The sequence below is a fragment of the Triticum aestivum genome, chromosome 7B (genome assembly GCF_018294505.1).
Source record: "Triticum aestivum cultivar Chinese Spring chromosome 7B, IWGSC CS RefSeq v2.1, whole genome shotgun sequence".
In the NCBI taxonomy this organism is placed as follows: domain Eukaryota; kingdom Viridiplantae; phylum Streptophyta; class Magnoliopsida; order Poales; family Poaceae; genus Triticum; species Triticum aestivum.
This window is the reverse complement of record NC_057813.1, coordinates 81256283-81280312: the sequence shown is the minus strand read 5'-3', so window position 1 is coordinate 81280312 and position 24030 is coordinate 81256283. Positions and strand designations below refer to the sequence as shown.

The 24030-nt window shown below is 46.1% G+C and overlaps 1 protein-coding gene across 1 annotated transcript; it reads right to left on the bottom strand.

The window, feature by feature from the left end:
• Positions 1–2880: 2880 nt before the first annotated feature.
• LOC123158918 (uncharacterized) lies at positions 2881–5832 on the bottom strand. The gene is made up of 6 exons (XM_044576736.1): positions 5599–5832; positions 5438–5488; positions 5262–5313; positions 5115–5173; positions 4228–4273; positions 2881–3273 (listed from the first exon to the last, which is right to left on the bottom strand). Exons 1-6 carry the CDS (start codon positions 5731–5733, stop codon positions 3134–3136), a joined length of 483 nt encoding a protein of 160 aa, XP_044432671.1. The 5' UTR covers positions 5734–5832; the 3' UTR covers positions 2881–3133.
• Positions 5833–24030: the final 18198 nt, after the last annotated feature.

Genomic DNA, 24030 nt, shown 5'->3' with positions numbered 1-24030 from the left:
CATGCACTGCTGCGTACTACGGTACTAGTACGTACTTATGTACTGGTCCAGCATATATGGGCGATCGGTCGAGCTTATTGCTCATGAAACACCAACACTGCACGTACTTTGTACTCCGTATATACAGTGTTTTACCGGTAAAGTACGCACGCTGGTCGTTTCCTCTCTCGGTAAAACGATGAAGTTAACTGTGCCAAAAGTGTGGGAGATCGATCGACCAAACGGCGGCTCTGAAGTTTACGGTATGGTCCATGTACGCCTTGTCTAGTGATGTTTTTCTAGTACTCCAGCAAAGCTCTGATGAACAGATCTGACACAGACGGACAACTACTCCTGCTTTGCAACATGATGGTTGGTTGACTACATGTGCATGTACGCGGTCTTGTTGCCCGGCCCGACTGAGTTGGTGTGTGTCCTAATAATTACATATGATTCTGATCACGGCCGATGATGCATGTTACCACCTTGACTCTGGCCTCGGTCACACCATCGCCATCCGAGCGCGTACTTGAAGGTCCAGATGAAGTGGTGGCTATACACACATCGGTTCCACTGTTAATTAATCTCATCCGGACACGTGCAGACTTTTCAGCTTAACGCGTGCCACTAAGGCAGAGGTGGGTGGTATCAATCCATCGCAATCACAAAGTCTAGGGGTGTCAGTGAAGTTGCTTGCCGTATGCGCATGTGCCTTGCGTTCCTTCTGCGTGTTTGCTACTCCCTTCGTCCCATAATATAGAAATATTTTTTCATATCTTGATAATAGCGGGTTATCATTCGATTTTACTAGGAAAAGGACACGTGACATGGAACTCTGACTCCCCGGCAGGAGACAAGGACGTCCTTGTGACGTTCCCATGACAATGAGTTCGAGGCTTGACTGTGCGGGTGCGCAGGTGGTTGATGGTGCCATAGCGAGGGATTACAATGATGGTCAGACGGCGACGACTCATGCAGAGTCTGGGGTTTTGGGATGGGCAGTGTTGTCGGTTATGCAGGTCTTGGAAGGCAGCTCGGGTGCAAGCTGGAAGACAGCCAGGAGGAAGAAAGCACCATGTACCGGAATCGACTTACACTGATTTTCTTTTCCAAACGATTAAATATGACCTATCCCTTCCGTCCTTAAATACTTACCCATATTCATACGAAGAACAAATGAACAATACAACAAGATAATTGACAAAATATGAGTGATTTATGTCTCAGATCATCCTTAAATGTGAATCGCCGATGTTCATCGAAGAACAAATGAACCACACAATGAGGTAGGTGACTCTTTCCTCTTCTTTTTTTTTTGAAAAATGGTCAACCACTATGACAGTTGGGGGCAAAGGTGATCACGCCACAAGCCTGGGCGACCCCGATGAGAAGAAGTTTTTGGCCGGTGAGACCAAATTGTGAGCTCCTCAATAATTGAGCGGATTGTATCCACATGTGAGAGGCACACATCATTAAAGACCACTTGATTTCTCGCCTCCCAATTTTTCCAGAGCACTGTTTAGAAGGATGAAATCATTGATGGTGGAAGGCAAAAAAAAAATGAGACAATGTTAAGGCCCGCAATTTACTGATTTGGGTAGCTCAGATTCTCCTTAAATTTTGGAAGAGCGATGGTACTACAACTCCATTGTGCGAAGAGATTTTGTACGTGTGCGGCCCAACCGACCGACCGACCGACCGACCGGCCGGCCGAATCGAATCGGGTCCGATAACACGCGGAAGCGGAAGCGTGGTCGGTCGGTGTTCCGTCGCGCACACGTGACGGAAACGAAGAGACGGTCAGACACGACGCGCCAAGCGGCGCGAAGGCACACGCCACCGACGTCGTGCGTGCCTCCATAATAAGCGCGCGAGCAACCCCCCGCCGCCAATCCCCAGCCCTGACCGGCGCGATCAACCGACCATGGCCAGCGACGAAGCGCTCCGCCGCTTCTACTCCGACGACGACGACTCCGACGGCGGCATGTATGCGTATCACCACTACTTTGACGACGGCCAGGATGACGCCGGGAGGGACGAGGAGGGGGCGCCGCAGCAGCCGGTGGTCAGGAGGAAGAAGGCCGCCGACCGCAGGGCGCCGCGTGGGCCGCTGAGGTCGGTCAGGCGGCGCTCGGGGCTGCCGACGGGATGCGGCGACGGCGCCGGGCCGTGGGGCGGAAAGCAGCGGAGGAAGCTCCTGGCTTGGCGGCTGCGGTGGAAGGTTCAGCGGCGGCAGGCGAGAGAGAAGGCGCGGTGGTCCGGCGTCAAGGCGCCGCCGGGCCTGCTCGACCCGATCTTCCTGGACCTCGAGATTGATCTTGGTGATGATTAACGAGTGGCCTGAGCATACGAGTAGAGTAGTATCTGCTTAGTTCTTCTGTGTGGGGAACGTTTCCGCTGGCCCTAAATAAAATGGAAAGTACATTCAGTCTAACTTGATTCGCAAATGGTGGAAACGCTGTTAAACCGAGCCATTTGCTTATGGTCGTTGCTTTGGTTAATTTATTATCCATGCGAGGAGTTATGTTCCAAGTTCATTTAGTATAGTGGGTTATGAACTTACTGGATTTTTCATGAATCTACAAAGATGGTTTTGATCTGTCATTTTCAAAAGTTAAACAATCAGGATCATCTTCTATTAGCATAAGCACGGTGATAACAATCATTTGATTGAAATTTGGTGAGCATCCCAGTGACCAAACTGATCCATCTTTCAGCAAAGACCATCTTCCTCGTTATTGAACCAAAATAAGAGCCTTCTCATTTTGAGTGCCTTGTACTTGAAGGAACCAAGAGTGATGACTGAATTTGGCGGAGTTCTTGCTCGCTCCTTTTCCATTAATGGATGTACACATGATACATGCATTCCAATACGAAATTACATTCTGAATTCGGGACCAATAGTTTCAGATAACATTTTATCCAAACAGCAAAAGGAGCCAAGGAATCCAACACAATATTGCTCTTAAACGTGACATGAGTAGCAATTAGCAGAGTTACATACCGTAATAATTAATTATACTTATGTAGAACAGGTTTGCGCCTGGAACTCAACAAAACTATCAGACTACCGCGACATGGAGAAGCAGGGAGTCCATATATACCATGTGCATGGCATGTGCACCAAACAAACTGACTGATTGCGAGCAGCTACTCAAGACTTCTCGTCAGGAGCGCCAGATAAATGGGCCTTCTCGATGTGGCGTGTGATCTGTGAAACTGCGTAGTGAGAGGCACTTGATGCGGCATAGTAGGATGTCACAGTGAGCTGGGCAAACGTTGGGAGCGCGTAAGCTGCAAAAAACAAAGCAGCAGATGATCAGGCATTATGTCTCAAAAATGCGATTCCTCTGACTACATGCTCCAGCGTATGGCTGGTGAGTCTTCAGGAGTATTTTTAGTTTTCAATATAACAGGCACAGGATAAGAAATTGCTAGTTTACCTAGCTAATGTTGGCAACATGCCTGACAACATGTAGATACAAAAAAAGACTTAACATCCAACAATCAATTGAGGCTAAGATTAAAAATATCTTTAAGAGGAGCATCGGAGATTTGTAATAACCCAAGATTTACCATATCCTCTAATAGATTAGAAATAAATGTAGGAACTTCAGAGATTTGGAAGCCAAGATTTATCATAGGCTCTAATCTGCCAAAGTGCAGATGACCCACTTCGAGTTTGAGGTCACGTCTTGTTAACCTAAGAAATTTAAGACTCGTAGAACTAGGAAGAACAGGATACATGTCTTCTGTAACTTTGCTCAGCTGTCAATTTTTACGTGGTTATTAGGATAACAGAAATTGGCAAGGTATATGCGATGCTTCAAGAAAGCTAAAATGAAGCATACCCCATGTCCAGTCCCAACCTGATCAAATAATTCCTTTCTATTGCACCTAAAATCTATATCTGCAACCTCAATACAGGATTTGCAAGTAAATGCTAGGCTGAGAACTATATAGAAATATACAGACAGATACTAAACAAAAAATGATGGTGGATCACACTATTTTCTTATGGTCACTTTCTCTGTGCACCCTTAACAAATGCGTACAGGCCATAGAGGTTCACAATGATTACCAATGAATAAACAAAACAAGAAGAAAAAGAACATATTCCAGGTTTTTTAGCTATAATATGCAAATTTCTATACGGGGTGGGGGGGGGGGGGTATTTGTTGTCAACGCTAATTTCAAGATCCTTTTTAGATAAGAAAATGATAACTGAACTTCGTTGCAAAAACTTACCCCCAAATAAAGCACTGGCACCAGAGAATAAGATCAAAGGAGGGACCTGCACAAATAAAATATCACCTCCAATTAAATGAAAATGTAAAAACAATGTGAACTTAACAGTTACAGAAACTGCTACGAGTGCCAAACATAAAGCAGATAAATGAAAATCCATTGCCAGTTGCACCGAGAACACATGATAAAAAAGCTCCAAGGCAAGTAAATAACACATGTCATAATCTCAGCAGTCTAAAAGATGGCAGCAAACCAGAACTTATGTTAAGTTTGAATTTTCTAATGCTGAAAATGAAGAAAACCCATGTTTATGATCCTAAACTTAACCCTTTTTTTTCCAAAAATCTGTCCAGCCAGTAATACACTCGAACAGGTGCCTTGGAAGATGGCGTTTCTTTACCTACGTCAGTATCATTTGTTCAAAAATTAAGCAAATATCATTTGATCCTTTAAAATTCAGTAAATACCCTGATCTTGTTCTTGAATGCTACACACAGCTATGTTCAAAATCGTAAAGAGAGGTTTTGCTAATTAGTTTCCTTTAGTGTTCCTATCCGTATAGAATGGCAGAAGTTTTCTTGATTAACTTATCATTCCTGTAGCATACACCAAACAGCCTATACTCGTATAGAGTTTGATGTGATCATATACTTATTTCTAGAGGAACTGGGATCAATTTGCGCCAAACTTTCAGTCATTCTCCTGATTAACTAATGATAGATAACCTCCTTCACTACATACATCTTCTAGCGTCACAAATGTAATAAGATGCATCAATCTTTTAAAGTATCCTGACAAAAATGTAAATTCAACAATCAAGATGACTAAGCTGAATCAAAGGGATTTTCTTGCATACTAGCATCTAATGAACCGAAATCAAGACTTACCCCAACAAGTAAGTGCAGCCACTTGGGCCCCTTCACATGCTTCTGGACAAACGGGATCCCTGTTTCAAAAACCAAAACATTCAATTTTTCATCCAGAGCATACCTGGCTAACAACTAAGCAATGGGCCGAAATCAAACACAACGAACCTGTATTAAACCCGTGCACCGCACTGAGCATCGCCCCGGCGCCAGAACCAGTCTGCAGCAACAGGACAGGCAGGAAGCAAGCACACAAGTTAGCGACGAATCTCCCCAATTAAGGATCTCGGGCAGGCGCCCGTAGAAATTAAGCAGCAAAAAAAAAGGGGGCGAAATCGCGTTACCACGGCGGTGGCGTCGTGCAGGACGGAGGTGATGGCCCAGTCGCGCCCTCCCTGCGCAGCCGTCCAAGAGAAAAGCATAAGCATCCGTTCAGAACGAACCGCGGGGCGGATGGAGGAGGAGGAATCGGGAGAGGGGGGAAGGGGGGTTGGCGAGTACGTACGGAGCTGGTGGTCGGGTTGAGGAGGGAGAGGCAGCGGGGGCAGCGGGCGGAGCCGAGGCCGGGGTTGATGGTGGGGTCGCGGTGGAGGTGCGCGCCGCTGCGGAGCTTCTCCTCGTACACCTCCCGCGTCCCCATGTTCGCCGGCGGCTCCTGAGTTGAGGGAGGGGGAGACGTGGACGGCTTTGGGGGAGAACGTGCTGGAGGCGTCAGATTTACCGGGCTAGGCACGATCAGAGCCCAAATAGATATCGCACTTTTCCTTTTTGGGCCGGGATGGCAGCCGAGCCAACCGCCGGCAGAACACGCCCATCGTGGGAAATACCCTGGCGCAACAAAAATGTGCTGTTCGGGAGAGCAACTAGTTGTTTTTCAAAAAAAAAAAGGTGAGGGTGGAGGAGAGCAACTAGTTTATGAGCCCTCCTTCGGGAGTATTGGCACGCTCCCGGCCGTCGCCACGTGTCGCTTTCTCGGCACTCCCTTCAGATTTTATTTTTTATTTTTTTCACACGATTTTTCGGCTTTTTAAACGGGTTTTTTCTGGTTCTTTTTGAGTTTTTGGTTTTTCATCGGTCTTCCTCAGCTTTTGGAACAAAAAAATCAGAAAAAAAAGCATGAAAAAACGCATTTCCTTTTTTTGGCTTCTGAGAGACGCAGGTTTTACTTTCGTGAGAGCCAATGTTTTGCTTTCACGAGAGACACGGCCGTGCCTCTTGAATACGAAAAAAAATGTGTTTTCTTTTTTTTTCTTTAGCGAGAGGCACGGCCGTGCCTCTCGAATACGAAAAAATGTGTTTTCTTTTTTTTCTTTTCGCGAGAAGCACGGTCGTACCTCTTTCGGAAAGGGGAAACAACCGTGCTCCTGATTCGGTTTTTTCTCCGATTTTTTTCGTGAAACAAAGTACGTCAACCTATCAATATGGGATCTAGTTTTGAAGATCTCGACGCGAGAAATCCAATGACGAAAACGGTTCAAGATTTAGACGCATGGTTTAAAAGATAAAACGATTTGAATACACGAATCTACGAAAAAAGAGAAAGCTCTCAGGTTGTGACAAGTGACGAACATGCAGCACGCCACTTGTCATAGCTTAGGAAGGCGGGAGTGTTCTTTGCAAGGAGAACTCCCCAACTAGTGATTTTTGTTGTTCGGTTAAGCAAGCCCCTGTTCCCCGACGATAGCCCCACAGCTAACGCTTTCGCGCAGGGCCCGATCCTAATAGGCCGACACATTCAGCGACGCCATCGCGAAGTGTCCTGCGCGACTGCTAAAATCCCCCACAAAATGCATCAGACACCCAGTGTTCCTTACAACTTGAGCTGCTGAGTGTAAGCAATTCATAGGCTGTGCGAACATTTAAGAACTACTAGTAAGCTTGCACGTGCAACGCACGTATATACTAACACGCATTATGTCAAACATCTATAGTTGCAAAGAAATGTGATATGCTAGTCTATAGTTGCAAAGAATTGTGATATGTGCTAGTCTATACGCATAATATATCAAACATCTATAGTAGTACAGAAATGTAATATGCGCTATTCTTGAAAACAAATAAATGAAAATGCAGTCTGTGTAATGAATAAGGATTATCTGAGATGATAAGTACAACATCTTCCAAAATATTCATGGGATAACAACTTAATTATTTAAAGTGCATTGTTTGACCATTTACACAAAATAAGAGCTTATTTGAACAGTTGGCAAAAAAGGCTTGTAAATACAAGCTCCGTCCTGAACTAACTCTCGTTGTAATGAGTGTATCTAGATACACTCGTTTCAACAACAGTTAGTCTGAGCGAAGAAAGTATTAAACAAGGTGTTTGAGTTGTCCAAAACAAAAAAAATCAGAAACGAAGATACATCCATGATATAAACAGAAAATGTGTGGATACCTATTACATAATATAAACAGAAAATTCTTTTAGTTGATTATTCATATGAAGTCTGAGCTACTCACTGATGTCTGCCGAGAGCCTGCTCTCTGCAAATGCTAACGAATAGAAGGCCACAACGTGTTCATCCGTCTAATAGACGGGCCCTCGCCTTCTGCCGAGAGCCGTCATCTCAGATATAGACTTTGAAGCCATTCTTAAAGATACCCATTCATGTACAAAATTGCATAAATTTGACAAGCGCTCATCGATACACGAATCTTTGTTTTGACCATCTTGATGGCCTTGTAAATGCCTGAAATATGAGCAGCCACAACTCAAAGCACATTTGACGGTGTTCCTCTACAGTACTAAAATATTTTTAGTAGTAGTGAACCTTACAAAATAATTTATTCAAAATCAGTAACGTCTTCTCTGTTCATTTTTCCAGGATCAGGGACCATCATGTATGAGCCCAATATATTCCTGGAAAAAACAAAGATTACCATGTAAATGTGCTATAAATATCAAACATAATCTTTACTAAACGTGCCGCATGATTAGGCCCACTGAGTTCAATCTAATGGCTAGTGTTAATGTAATATGTTCCCAGTGTGCACTTTCAGATTTACATTGACTGACCATATTCCACCGCAGAGGATACAAACTCAGGCACACTCCACCGCAGAGGAGGATACAAATTCAGGCACACTCCACCAAAACCCCTACAATCACGCATAATGCAAGCCACGCAAATAAAAAGAGACATATATCCCATAAAAAAGGAACAGATCCCTAGGCTGATCCCCTCGCCGCACGGAAGCATCGTCGCCTTCCTGATTACCTCGCCGCTGACAGCAGCGTCACCTTCCTGGCCGGCACCCTCCCCGCCCTGCACCTACCCATCAAGTGTGGGGTTGTTTCTCCATCACCTCCTCACCACGGACAGGCCGTCAGCTCCCTGCACCTCCTTCGCCATCCTCTAAAACATCACACAAGATTTTAATACGATATTAGACATATGTTCTTCTCGTTCTTCTAATTAGCATGAACAGTAATGGTTACATGGTGTGCTTCATGCCTCTTTCCCAAAACAATGTTAAAACAGACTATGTTCTGAATAGAATGAGCAGATTATGGATTTTTAAGTGCGGATGAGAGAGTGGTCTGAGCAAAAGAATGTTAAAACAGACTACCTTACCAGAACTACCTATCAAAATGGTTTGCTGCAAAAAAAGAACACATTTATAATTCCTTATGCTAATCTCTTTGTTCAAGAACACTTCCTGACAAGCCAATCTCTATCAGATTTTGCAATGTCATTAGATAATTTTCTTATAGCCTCCTGCGGGTCTGCATGCCAACATTTTTTTCCACATGATCAAGCATGAATGCCTTCGTAAATAAAGCAACTCAAAATGGTGCAGTCGATTCATAGGGTGCTCTCTAACCGTGCTTGAATAATAAATTTGTTCGTGAGCTGCATCTGCAATATTGGGCCATGAATTTACTACAAATACATCTCATTTATAATTTAATCTTGGTATGGTTGCAAATGTCAGAAGGGGAGCCTTGGCGCAGTGGTAAAGCTGCTGCCTACGAATAGAAGTCAAGCTATATTTAATCTTTTGAGTATGATTTCTTGTGCAATCTATTTTCCATGTAATACCAATCTGATATCTTGGTGATAACATGATCGAGTGAAAGAAAAAAAAATACAGAACAACATTGGGAAAATATATTGCTAATGAAAACAATGTTCCCAGAAAAATATATTGCTTATATTAGAAACATGTTGTAGAAAATGAATCTAACCTAGGGATATATAATATAATATAATAAATATCCTATATGCTTTTGTTTCTTCTATTTTGTTTACATATTTTCTCATTTCTATTGAATAGGATTCTAAAATCATTTCTTAGAGTGGAAATGCGCATAAAAGAGGACACCACTTATAGTTATAGACATTAAGGATATTATAGTATTAATTTAGCCTGACTCCACCCTCCTTAAAGTTTGACTAATTTGAATTACATAGGTGGTGGGGCATATTTATAACAAGTCATAAATAATACATCTGTATAAATGTTTTCTCTACATTCGCTCTATATTACAAGGCTAGCATCTTTTACTGTTGCACAGAATTGAAATCTAAAAGGAAGGTCACATTACCAAGAATTCAACTTTCAGACAATATGCAAAAATGGGAACCATAATCTCAAAAATCTTTTACCACCCTCGTCCATGTCGATGAAAGATTAAATAACTATAGAAAATATAGATGGTACAAAATCTCGTTCCATGACATCACAAGCTCAACGATGGTACAAACGAGCGACTAAACTGATGATAAATGTATACCATGCAGATTGTAGACTTTCGGATTTAACTCCACCAGCTGGTAACAAAACATAACATGGGTGTCCTAATTCCTAAATGGGCGTTGAAGTCCTACAATGATCATAGGACCAGTCCTCTTCTTATGGTTCTATCTACAGGGATCCCAGTGTGTTGGCAGAATCAACATGCATGTGGCCTCAAAACAGAAAGATAAATCATGCCAATATTTTGTATGGACAGATTTGATAGCGATCAAAATGTACCCAATATGCATGACCTTTGGCCTGCGATCCAAATGCATCCAAACGCCCGAGCTCCCGCAGCTCCAAGCTGCCGCCGCCCTGTAGGCTCGCGTCGGCGCCGCGCGCCGCCTCTCGCTGGAGACCATCGCAGCCGGAGGTTCACCGTCAAGGCTGCCACACCCCTGCCCTTCCTCCTCTCCCTTCCTGCCGTTCTTCTATATCTCCTCCTCACCTTCGAAGCTCTCTCTCACTGGAACTGCAGCAGGCCATGGAGAAGCTCAGCCGCTGCCCATCCGACTCGCCGGAGCGGCCTGTCATACAGACATCATTTAATGGCAACCGAGTCTGCATATAACCCTGCATGATTTACTACCTCAGCTATGCTCTATTATGATAGTTGATTAGAGTGATTAAAACCCCAAGAGTATATGAAATGGGTATGATTGTAAAAAAATTATAATAAGCTATACCATGTTTCTGGAGTTGCAATCATTAGGTTGAGAAGGAACAAAACCAAATGAGATGCCTGCTGCATAATTTTCTAGCGGAGAGCCAAACAGTATGGCATCTCCGTCTATCTTAGGAGGTACAATCTGCAGTTTTATGTATGATTTGGACAATTAGCCTCACCAATAATGTTTTTTGTATCACTGAAGAGAAAAGAAGGCGAGACACAATGTTGAATGGATAGATAGCCATCCAGTATCAACCATCTAACAGGAAAAATATGTGAAGACGGTACTAACATCCGGCATTCAACGCTGCTCCCATGATTGCAGAATGGGCAGGAAAAGACCGTATCGAGCTTGTCCATCCGCTTCCGGTGGGTGGCTTAGCGGCCGCCTTCCTCTTCCCCACAATTCAATTTCTCTTCTTCCTTGCAAAACCTACGCAGAGCAGCGGTTAGAATCTACCTATCAAATGATGAGATGATATTTAACACACTAATGGAGTTGCTAGCCGCGAAGAAGAGGACCATCGGGGCTGCGACGGAGAAGAGGACCTGCAGGGCGGCGGCGGAGAAGAGGACCGATGGGCGGCATCCGAGAAGAGGAGGACCGGCGGGCGGCGCCGAAGAAGAGGACCGGCGGCGGAGGGCGAGCGAAGCGGGAGCGGAGGAGGGCGAGGATGGGGGCGGCGGACGGCGGGCGCACGAGGCCCGAGGCACGGCGACACCTGCTTCCGTTGCAGTCGCTGTGCGCCTCGTCGGTGTCGCCCTTGTCCCCTGGCGAGCGGCAAATTGGAGGTCGTCAATCCCTGTCAGCCGGCGTCGGCGGGGCCGAGCGGGCCGAGTAGCGGCTGCGCTTGGCAGCGAGAAGTGGCGGCGGGATCGAGCGGCGGCTGGGCGGACGGCAGGCGCGGAGCATGAAGGGGCGGCGGCGGGGTCGAGCGGTTGGGGGAGAAAGGGCGTGCGGGACTGCGGGAGTGCGGGTGGGTGCGGTTTTTCTTTTTGAGAGAGTTTCGTTAGCGATCTGGCTTAATTGCGTGGCTTGTTGGGTTAAACACGGAACGATTACAGACCATCGGATCTTGTCTATGGACGCGCCTGATTGTTTGGATCTGCCCCTCTCTTTCTTTTATAGTGGTAGTAGAAAAGCAGCGGTAATACAAAAAATTCGAATTTTAAGGACCATTTCTTGGGAAATTGTGAATAATTTTCTTTAAAACATGTTATAAAGTCAGCAATCATGAACAAGTTTCAAATTCGAAGAAAAACAATAGTAAGCTCAGCTAAGGTTGTCTGTACAGGAAAGCGAGAAAATGCGCACTACCCTGCGCGCGCTTCAGCCGGGCCCATTGAGGGGCGCAGCCCTCTTTTTTTCTTTCGATTTTACATTTTTTTTCTTGTTTTGCTTAAGTCGGCATTAAAAAAAATACAGAAGTAGAAAACGCCTTCACGATTAATAAATGTTATTGGATTTTTAGAAATATGCTGAAGAATACGAAAATTGTTCCTGAATTTTAAAAAATGTCATGAATTTTAGAATTGTTCCTTGTTTACTATATAAATGATCTGACTTTTAAAAAATGTTCACGAATTTAATAAATTGTTCCCAGATTTCACAAAATGTTCATAAATTTGGAAACAGAATCAGAATTTCGAAAAATGTCCCTATATTTTAAAATATTAGTGAATTTGAAAGGTGCTCCCACGTTTCAATGAATGCTATGAATTTTAAAGAATAATGCATTTGAAAAAAAAACTGTATTTCAAAAAATGCTCCCATGCTTCAAACAATCATGAATTTGAAAAGTTACCAAATTTCAAAAAATGATCCCATGTTTCAAAAAATTATCCAAAAACAAAAGAGTTCACAAAATAAAAAAATGAAAACAGGAAAAGGGAAAAAACATAAAATAAAAAACTAAAAAATGAAGAGAAATTGGTTCATGGAAGGTTCAACAACCTTCCCCAAATCCATTGAATAAAAGCTCACTATAACTAAAATATGAGCCAGCCCATATATCGTTCGAGCTTTTCTAGGGGTATGTGGTACCTGGCTATTATGTGAACTGTGTGAAAAAATATGATTCGTCATCGAGAAGTGTACTCGCGTGCATCCCTGTCAAAATCTCTCCATTTGGCTCGACATTAAATCATATCATCACGAGACATGGGTTGGGGAGAGAGGAAAGTGAGCACAATAAGGTGATGTTGCGGCGGACAGCCTCCTCGGCTGCTGAAAGGATCGATATGGTTGACTAGAGGGGGGTGAATAGGCAACTAACAATTTTTAGACTTTTCTTTAACAAATTAAAACTTTCAATGAAATAAGTTGTCTAGATGTGCAACTACATGGACAACCTATATGATGCAAAGACAATAAGCACACAAGCAAGCAATGGATATAACTCAAGTAAGCTTGCAAAAGTAAAGGGACAAGATAACCAAGAGTGGAGCCGGTGGAGACGAGGATGTGTTACCGAAGTTCCTTCCTTTTAAGGGGAAGTACGTCTCCGTTAGAGCGGTGTGGAGGCACAATGCTCCCCAAGAAGCCACTAGGGCCACCGTAATCTCCTCACGCCCTCACACAATGCGAGATGCCGTGATTCCACTATTGGAGCCCTTGAAGGCGGCAACCGGACCTTTACAAACAAGATTGGGGCAATCTCCACAACACTTGGAGGCTCCCAATAACACCACGAAGCTTCACCATAATGGAGTATGGCTTCGAGGTGACCTCAACCGTCTAGGGTGCTCAACACCCAAGAGTAACAAGATCCGCTAGGGATAAGTGGGGGGAATCAAATTTCTCTTGGTGGAAATGTAGATCTGGGCCTTCTCAACCAATCTCGAGCAAATCAACAAGTTTGATTGGCTAGGGAGAGAGATCGGGCGAAAATGGAGCTTGGAGCAACAATGGAGCTTTGGGGAAAGAGGTAGGTCAACTTTGGGGAAGAAGACCCCTTTATATAGTGGGAAGAACAATCCAACCGTTATCCCACTCACCAGCCCCGCACAGAGCGGTACTACCGCTAGGGAAGGGCGATACTACCGCTCCGGGCGGTACTACCGCTCGACCCAGCGATACTGCCGTGCTGCCTGGGGCCCTGGCCCCAGGGTGGTACTACCGCCAGGGAAGAGCGGTACTACCGCTTCGGGCGGTACTACCACTTCGACCCAGCGGTACTTCCGTTGTCGGTGTCAAAACCGGCGGATCTCGGGTAGGGGGCCCCAAACTGTGCGTCTAGGCGGATGGTAACAGGAGACAAGGGACACGATGTTTTACCCAGGTTCGGGCCCTCTTGATGAAGGTAAAACCCTACGTCCTGCTTGATTAATATTGATGATGTGTGTTACAAGAGTGGATCTACCACGAGATCAAGGAGGCTAAACCCTAGAAGCTAGCCTATGGTATGATTGTTGTTCGTCCTATGGACTAAAGCCATCCGGTTTATATAGACACCGGAGAGGGCTAGGGTTACACAGAGTCGGTTACAATGGTAGGAAATCTACATATCCGTATCGCCAAGCTTGCCTTCCACGCCAAGGAAAGTCCCATCCGGACACGGGACGAAGTCTTCAATCTTGTATCTTCATAGTCTTGGAGTCCGGCCGATGATGATAGTTCGGCTATCCGGACACCCCCCTAGTCCGGAACTCCCTCAGCCGCGCTGCCCAGGGCCCTGACACCAGGGCGGTACTACCGCTAGGGAAGGGCGGTACTACCGCTTAGAGCGGTACTACCGCTTAGAGCGGTACTACCGCCCCTACTACCTCCCTTAGTGCCGCAAAACCCGACATGAAAAATTCGTTCGAGAATCGAGGCGGAAGTAACCCAGACGCACAGCGGTACTACGGCCAAAAAAACCAAGCGGTACTACCGCTCTGAGAGCGGTACTACCGCTCGGAGCGGTACTACCGCTCTAAGAGCGGTACTACCGCTCTAAGAGCGGTACTACCGCTCTAAGAGCGGTACTACCGCTGTGGAGTTTCGGCGGTACTACCGCTGTGGACGCAGTACTACCGCTAGGGCAAAGCAGAGCATAGTAAGGGGAAAACGGCAGCTCCAGAGATGCGGAAGGAAAGACGATGGGTGTGATAAGGATGTGTACGTGTGATTCCACCCAAGTCTTACCAAAACGGATCCCCTCTTGATAGTACGGTGACTCCTACGAAACTAGTCCACCAACAACGAAACGAAGGAGCTACACCGTCTTGAATTACAACACCGAGGGGAGGAAATCGTCTCGTGCCAATGGATGAATCTCTGAAAGAACTAAACGCACACGATTAGTCCGCACAAGCATTGTCATCAATCACCAAAACATATTCGGAATAAATATGCCCTTACAATCTCCCCATTTTTGGTGGATTGATGACAATATGGGATTTGCACAAAATGATAGAAATAGGATAAGCGCAAAAGCACAAACGTCCTAAAATGTAGAAGGGCTCCCCCTGGATGTGTGCTACCTAGAAAAGTGCTTTGGACTGCACGGCACAGATGCCAGGATCAATGCTCCCCCTACATTTTAGAGACCAACTACCTAAGCAAGATATGAGAGCAACATATATATAACAGGATAAGCATGGAACTCATAAGCTAGATAGACATAGATAATGATACGAAGAGATAAGGTAGCATATGTCTCACACCATATGACTCGAGCTTAGGTCTAACTGACAGAACCAGAACTTAGGTCTCACTGACACAAACCAAATAAAGCAACAAGCGAAAGCACAAACACAAAAGATGGAAGACACGAAACGCAAATCCCTAAACTCTCTCCCCCTTTGGCATCGAGACACCAAAAAGGAGAGGGAGTGAAGCTACGGCTCCAGGTGAAGGCAAACGATGGACACCCATCAGATCTCAGAGGGATCATCTGCGGTGCCATCGTCAGCCGGTAAGTGCTCAGCATCAGAATCAGTCCAGGGGCAGTGCTGCTGAATCCACTCCTCCTCGGTAAGCTGATCCTCAGAACCACTAATCACAACAGCACCCATCTGACGCATAAGCTCCTTGTGGCGACCTCGGGCCTTCTTCTCAGCCACATGAGTCATGTACTGACCGTGAGACTCCATGCAAAACAGCTTCTTCACCTTGATCTTGAGCTTCTTGGCCCAAGAGGGCTCTGCCTCAGAAGGCACGTAGTCATCATCTTCATCCTCAGCCTCAACCCCAAACTCCTCCTCAGTCTCCATGGCAGCAGCAGATGAAGGAACTCCAGTCCTAGGGGCCTGAGTGCCCCAGTTATCCTTCTTCCTCAGACGCTTGACATCGTGAGAACCCAACTCTCCAATATCCAGCACCACCTTGGGATAGACACGATCCCAGGCCTTCTCAATGAGCAGCATAATGAACGGACCATAAATCGGGCACTTGCGCTCGGAGATAGCAGAAACCAGCTCAGACCACATAACATGAGAGATATCCAAGGACTCTCCGGTGCTCTGCCCCTTCTCCCGCTGACAAAAGAGAAGCATGTCCACGAGATAAGAGTGAACCTGGTCCAGATTCCCGATGCGAGGGAAAAGAGACTCTCTGAAGATACGGTGAAGAATGTCCAGATAGGCAGGCAGCTCATAGGTCTCCTTCTTCGTCTCATGGTTGATCCTCAGAGTGCAGTAGGGCCACAGAGCTTGCTTGTGAGTGGCATTGGCGCGATGGTGGGGGCGAAAGCCGACAGAAGACTCAAGTCCAAGATCTTCCACCCCAATCAACTGCATGAAAGCTTTCCACTTGACTGACAGCAACTTGCCATTTGTCATCCAAGTCAGAGTCCTGTCCTCATCGGTCCCAAGGTGAACCATGCCATAGAATTGGGCCACAATATCAGCATCATAGTCCTTGTTGAATTGCATGATCCCGAGAATGTTCAGCTGAGTGCACATCTGAAGAGCTTCACCAAAGTAGTCAGGATCATTCTTCATATGCTCGGTGTCGATGGAGTGCACGTTGACATAGAGATTCTTCTTGGCTTTGAGAACATCAAAATAGATGGCAAACTGGAACCTGTTCCAGAACGGACGGTTGACCAAAGTGGGATCTTGGTCGACCTCATACGGGTTGCGGCGGCGCCTTGCCCAGAACTCCTTGGGCGGCATTTCTGGCACGGTTTTGCTTGGCTTTGGCTTGACCCCAGGCTTCTTCTGCAGTTGGGGAGGAGGTGGAGCACTAGAAGATCCTCCGGCAGGCTCAGTGGGCTCAGTGGTGCGGTAGCGCTTGGACGAGGCACGACCGGGGTTGACACGACGAGCCTGATGCTCAGGAACCTCATCACCTGGAACCACACACACAAACACGCAAACAACCAGAAAGAATGAGCGTAAGCCACAAACACGAACAAAAAAGATCACTGAGAGGTAGGAGGAGGATGGAACTGGGTAGAAGGCGGTAGTACCGTGACCCTTGAGCGGTAGTACCGCTCCAAGCGGTAGTACCGCTCTGGGAGAGCGGTAGTACCGCTTGAGGCGGGGAAACAGCAGTTTCCTACTACCGTGGTCAGATTCGGTACTACCGTCCTACCAAATTCAAAAATACTCCAACCAAACACTAATCCAAACAGTCTAGAAGCATTCTCCATCCTACTCAAGCCTAGATCTGGACAAAAATCTAGAGATGCAACTGCTATTGCCCCTAGAACGCTAGATTGGAAATCTAGACAAAAGGAAACAAGGAACGGGGGCAATACCGGCATCCATGGCAAGAGGACAAGGTGGGGATCGATTCCACCGAGGGAAATGGGGAGGAGCGCCCCGGAGAGGGAGATCCGCCGGAGCCCTCCCGCGGAGCCGGTTGCTGAAGAGAGAGACGAACAGGACGAAGGGGGTGAGTGAATGGGTATGGGGGAGAAGAAACTCCCCCTGCCCCCGATATAACCCCCAGCCCGTGCCTCACAGCGGTAGTACCGCTCTGGAGGGCGGTAGTACCGCTGGGAGCGGTAGTACCACTCTAGAGGGCGGTAGTACCGCTAGGAGTGGTAGTACCGCTCACCACCAGCGGTAGTACCGCTTCAGCAACCACACTGCTTCTAGACCAACGACTAACGCTCAAAAAGAAACGGAAAGCAAAGCCAAAAGAACGAGAGGACCGACGCGGCAACACACACACACACAACAGACCAGAAACAACTCAAACACAAACAACCACACGAAACAGAGCAAGCTCTGGCCTCTCTCAGGAGAGGGCGGTGGCCGGAGCCACCTATGTTTGAGTCAATTGGTATGGCACCGCGAAGAATTATCCTTGGGCCCATGACCAAAACTCGTCTTTGAAGCACAAGTACCATCAAAAATGGCTATTGTGAAAGAGTTGATCGTTTTATGCATAATGGGGGGAGGGAAAGTTCATTGAGAGAACAACACTCCCCCTATGTCCATGCCTATCTAAGCAAGATACCAAGTTGAGTGGGGTGGGGTGTGCAAGGGTTCAAGTCACATTGCTCGAATCAATGATAGTTAGCTCATGCCTTAACTCGTGAAATCTTGCTTCATCCAAGGGCTTCGTGAAAATATCTGCAAGGTTATCATGAGTGTTGACATACTTGAGCTTGATCTCTCCTCGCCTAATGTGATCCCGGATGAAGTGATACCGAATCTCAATGTGCTTCGTCTTGAAGTGTTGCACCGGGTTGAGAGAAATCTTGATGGCACTTTCGTTCTCACACCAAAGAGGCACTTTGTCACAAATGACACCGTATTCCTTTAAAGTTTGCCTCATCCATAAGAGTTGTGCACAACAACTACCGGCCGCCACATATTCTGCTTCGGTGGACGAGAGAGACACACAACTTTGCTTTTTGGAAGACCAACTCACCAAAGAGCACCCAAGAAACTGGCACCCTCCGGAAGTGGACTTCCTATCCACTTTGTCTCCCGCCCAATCGGAATCCGTAAACCCTTCAAGCTTGAAGTTTGCCCCTCTTGGGTACCATAAGCCAAAGTTTGGGGTATGAGCCAAATATCGAAAGATTCGCTTGACCGCCACATAGTGACTTTCCTTCGGTGCAGCTTGAAACCGTGCACACATCCCCACACTCAACATGATATCTGGTCTAGATGCACAAAGGTAAAGCAAGGAGCCAATCATGGAGCGATATACCTTTTGATCCACCGCTTTACCATTGGGATCAATGTCAAGTTGGCACTTGGTGGGCATTGGAGTAGAAGCCGGCTTGACATCACTTAACTTGAATCTCTTGAGCATGTCTTGAGTGTATTTGGCTTGGTTGATGAAGGTACCTTCTCTTCTTTGTTTGATATCAAAACCAAGGAAGAACTTCAACTCTCCCATCGAAGACATCTTGAACTTAGAGGTCATGAGAGCGGCAAATTCTTCATTGAAAGCTTTGTTAGGGGAACCAAAGATAATGTCATCAACATATAGTTGGCATACAAACAACTCCCCTTTGACCTTCTTAGTAAAAAGAGTGGGATCGATTAGCCCCACTTCAAATCCACGATCTTGTAACAACTCGGTAAGGTGGTCATACCACGCACGTGGGGCTTGTTTAAGGCCATATAGCGCCTTATCGAGTTGATACACATGATCCGGGAAGAAGGGATCCTCGAACCCGGGGGGTTGCTTGACATAGACCAACTCATTAATAGGACCATTAAGAAAAGCACTTTTAACATCCATTTGTTGCAACTTAAAGTTGTGATGGGAAGCATAAGCAATCAACAAACGAATTGATTCAAGACGAGCAACAGGAGCAAAGGTTTCACCGTAGTCGATACCCTCGACTTGGGAGTAGCCTTGTGCTACCAATCTTGCCTTGTTGCGAATGATGTTTCCATGAGCATCTTGCTTGTTCTTGAAGATCCACTTGGTTCCAATGATGTTATGGTTCCCGGAAGGCCTTGGCACCAATCTCCACACCTTGTTGTACTCAAAGTTGTTGAGTTCTTCATGCATGGCATTGAGCCAATCCGAGTCTTCGAGCGCCTCATAGACCTTATGGGGTTCAACACAAGAGACAAACGCATGATGTTCACAATAGTTGGCTAATTGTCTACGAGTGCTTACCCCCTTTCTTAGACTTCCAACCACATTTTCCATGAGATGGCCTTGGGTGGTGAGTTTGGAAGCAATCTTCGCGGCACGACGCTCTAATTCTTCCTCGGGTGTGGAAGGAGGAAGGTTAACTTGATCATCTTGAGCGTCATCTTGAGCTTGCTCATGATCTTGAACTTGCTCGAGGGGGAGAACTTGACCTTGGGCATCATTTAGAGGTTCACCTCCATCTTGAGGTTGATCTTGCCCTTGGTCTTGTTCATAAAGGTGAGGGCCTTCACTTTGTTCTTCGGAAGCGTGTGGGTCTTGGGGAGGTGATGGCTCCACTTGAGTGGAGCATTGTCCTTCTCCTTCGGCCACAAGGGGTTCCTCAATGGGTAGGATATGACCAATACCCATTCTTCTTATGGCTTGGGGAGGAGTTTCATCACCTACATCACAAGTACCACTTTGCTCCACTTGGGAGCCGTTATTTTCATCAAACTCTATGTTACACGTCTCCTCAATGAGTCCGTTGGACTTGTTGAGAACACGGTAAGCATGAGAGTTTGTAGCATAACCAACAAATATGCCCTCATGAGCTCTAGCCTCGAATTTAGACAAATGAACACCTTTCTTAAGAATGAAACACTTACACCCGAACACCCGGAAGTACTTGAGATTGGGCTTGTTCCCGGTGAGTATCTCATACGGAGTTTTGTTCAAGCCTTTGCGGAGATAGAGCCGATTGGATGCATGACAAGCTGTGTTGATGGCCTCGACCCAAAAGTTGTATGGAGACTTGAACTCCGCCATCATGCTTCTTGCCGCATCCATCAACGTCCGGTTCTTCCTCTCCGCAACACCATTTTGTTGAGGGGTATATGGTGCAGAATATTGATGCTTAATCCCTTCATCATTAAGAAACTCATCCAAGGTGTAGTTCTTGAACTCGGTGCCGTTGTCACTTATTATTGTCAAGATCTTTGCATTGTGTTGACGTTGAGCTTCATTTGCAAAGTCGATGACGGTTTGTTGAGTCTCACTCTTCCTCTTGAAGAAGTATACCCAAGTGTATCTTGAATAATCATCCACTATCACCAAGCAATACTTTCTACCCCCAAGACTATCAAAGGATGGGGGCCCAAAGAGGTCCATGTGGAGGAGCTCCAAGGGTCTCTTCGAGTAGATGATAGTCGTGGGAGGGTGAGCCGTCTCATGAAGCTTTCCTTCGATACAAGCACTGCAAACACGATCTTTGGCAAAACTAACATTCGTTAGTCCATGAACATGGTCCCCCTTGAGAAGACTTTGCAAAGATCTCATATTGACGTGGGCTAAACGGCGATGCCAAAGCCATCCCACATCAACTTTAGCCATTAGGCATGTCGCGGTCTTAGTGGGTTGCTCCGAGAAGTTAACCACATAGAGACCGTTCTCGACATGCCCAACAAAGGCTACTTTAAGAGTCTTGCTCCACAAGAGGGCCACGGTATCAATATCAAAGAAGGTGGCAAAACCCATGAGTGCGAGTTGACGAACGGAAAGTAAATTGAACGCAAGGGACTCAACAAGCATGACTTTCTCGATCGTTAGATCATGAGAAATGACAACCTTGCCAAGACCCAATACCTTAGAATGTGAGGCATCACCCCATTCGACATTGGTGGGCATAGATGGGATCTTGTGCACGTCCACCACCAAGTCCTTGCTCCCGGTCATATGATTTGTTGCTCCACTATCGAGCAACCATGATCCCCCACCGGAAGCAAACACCTACAAGAGATCAATGCTTGGTTTTAGGTACCCATTGAGTAATGGGTCCTTTGATGTTAGTAACAAGGGTCTTAGGAACCCAAATAGACCATTCAATGTACTCATAAGGAGAACCAACAAATTTAGCATAAACATGCCCATCACTAGCACGGCACAACACATAAGACGGGTTAAAGTCGCCGGCTTTGTTGGGAGAGATGGCTTTGCGCTCTTTGGCATCACCACTCTTCCCATTGTTCTTCTTCTCCTTAGGAGCACCTTCTCCCTCCCTCACAAAGGTTTGCGTGAGCGAAGGAGGTCGATCGGTCTTGCTCTTCTTCTCCTTGTTCTTCTTCTTGTTCTTGGATTTGGGTGAGAACCCAACTCCCTCCTTGCCCACAACTTCCTTTTGATTGCTCAAAAGGTCATTTAGGTTCTTCTCGCCTTGTATGCATGACACAAGACCTTTCTCGAGTTGTTCCTTCAACTTGGCATTCTCCTCCACAAGATGCACATGCTCACAACAAGGGTTAGTAGCATTTGCATTATCAATTAAGACCATGTGAGGAAATGTGGCCTTTTCCTTGGTTAGCTTAACTTGGAGTTGAGCATGAGACTCCTTGAGGGTAGCATGAGCACCTTTCAAGACCTTGTGGGCCTTGTCAAGTACATCAAACTCCTCCGTGAGTCTAACATGATCAACCCCAAGCTTAGCCTTCTCGGAAGCTAGAACACGAGACACAACAAGAGCATGATCAAGATCTTTCTTTAGTTTAGCATGACCATCGTTGTGTGACTCCTCAAGAGCCAAACGATGCTCACGCTCTTCCTCAAGAGCATTAGAGAGATCCGATATCTCATCGGCATAGTCACGACTATGACTTTCCATCTTAGAGATGGTTTCTTCGTGAGCCTCGATCATGTCATTGGCTTCACCAAGTTGTTCCAAGAGAGCAACAAAGTGCTTCTTGGATTTGCCCTTGAGCTTACTCATGAAGGACTCAAATTCATTGATCTCCTCATTAGACCCCTTACCATTATCAAAATCATCCGTTGAAGGAGGGTTAGGAATAATGGTGGTTTTGATGTTGGAGGTTACCTTGTTGGTGGCCTTAGCCATGAGGCACTTGGCGGTGATGTTCTCGTTAGGTGCATCGAAGAGAGACACCCGGGGAGTTGTGACAATGGCAACGGATGCCATGGCCATTGTTTCACCATCTTCATCATCATCGTCATCCTCACGGTATTCTTCTTGAACCACCAACCCGCGAGACGGAGTCTTCTTGGTGAAGTTGTTCTTGTTTGGGAAGGACTTGGCTTTGTCTTTTCGGATGAACTTGCCACCATTGTCTTCCCGCTTCTCGTAGGGACAATCCGCAACGAAATGGCTAACATTGCCACAGTTGAAACAGGTTCTAACTCGTTGCTTCCCTTTGAGGCCACTTGAGTTGTTCTTGTTGAAGTTGGGTCTTGTATTCTTCTTACTCCAAAACTGTCTTGAGGCAAGAGCCATGTGCTCATGATAATCATACTTCGTGTCCTCGGGGTTGCTCTCCTCATCTTCCTCTTCTTCTTCTTCTTCCACACTAGCCTTGGCCTTCAAGGCAAGATTGGGCTTCTTTGCCCTTTGGGAACGGAGCACCGCATTGTCGGCGGTCTTGTCCAAGATGCTCATTGCAACAAACTCATCCAACACTTCACTAGAGGTCATGGAGTGGAAGTCCGGTCTTTGGCGAATGACGGAGGACATGGCCTTGTTGTAGGGCATCATGGCCTTGAGGAACTTGCGCTTGATCCAGTTGTCATCCGTGTCCTTGCTTCCATGATCTCGGAGTGCGACCGCGAGTTTGGTCACTCTTCGAAAGAGCTCACGAGGTTCTTCATCCTCCTTCATTGCAAACTCATCGGCTTCATCTTGCACCACTTCATAGTTGGAGCGTTGAATGCTAGCACTTCCTCGATAGAGACGCTCGACACATTTCCATGCTTCTTTAGCCATGGCATGAGGTCGAAGATGAGGGAGATCTTCGGGAAGGATTGCATCTTGGATGATGAAGAGAGCACTTTCATTGAATTGATTGTCCACTTCTTCTCGAGGGGTGAAGTTGCTTGGATCATGAGGATAGAAACCTTCTTCAATAATTCTCCAAAGGTTAGTGTTCACATGTTTTAAGTGACGCTTGAAGCGATAGAGCCAAGCATCAAAATCTTCATTTTTCACATATTTAGGAGGAGGACCGGCATGATTCAAATGAGTAGAGGGGATCGGTCCTCTATACACCGGGGGTTCCACATGGGCAAAGATGCCGGTGCCATTTCTACCACTAGTAGATGGACTCTTTTCATTGTTAGCTTCCCCCTTATCGGAGTTAGCATCCGTCACCTTGTTAGTGGGATCACCCACTTTCATTGGTGAGGTAGATAGTTTAAGTCCCTCTAGAAATTCAGTAAACATGCTTTTAACCTCGGCCGTCATGGAGGTTTTCAATGTGTCTAAAGCCACATTGAATTCCTCACGTGAGACCGAGGTTCCCCCTTCGGCCGAAGACGAGATGGGATTCACACCGGAGTGTTCCTCCGCACCGTCGTTGACGTCAACCATACTCTTCGGACGGCAAAGTCCTTAATAAAGAGACGAGGCTCTGATACCAATTGAAAGGATCGATATGGTTGACTAGAGGGGGGGTGAATAGGCAACTAACAATTTTTAGACTTTTCTTTAACAAATTAAAACTTGCAATGAAATAGGTTGTCTAGATGTGCAACTACGTGGACAA

Excerpts from the sequence above, each read along its gene's own strand:
- LOC123158918 (XM_044576736.1), bottom strand. The coding sequence starts at position 5,733 with ATGGGGACGCGGGAGGTGTACGAGGAGAAGCTCCGCAGCGGCGCGCAC. Across the intron at positions 5,489-5,598 it reads TCAACCCGACCACCAGCTCC|GGAGGGCGCGACTGGGCCAT; the intron begins GTACGTACTCGC and ends ACGGCTGCGCAG. Across the intron at positions 5,174-5,261 it reads GGTGCACGGGTTTAATACAG|GGATCCCGTTTGTCCAGAAG; the intron begins GTTCGTTGTGTT and ends TTTTTGAAACAG.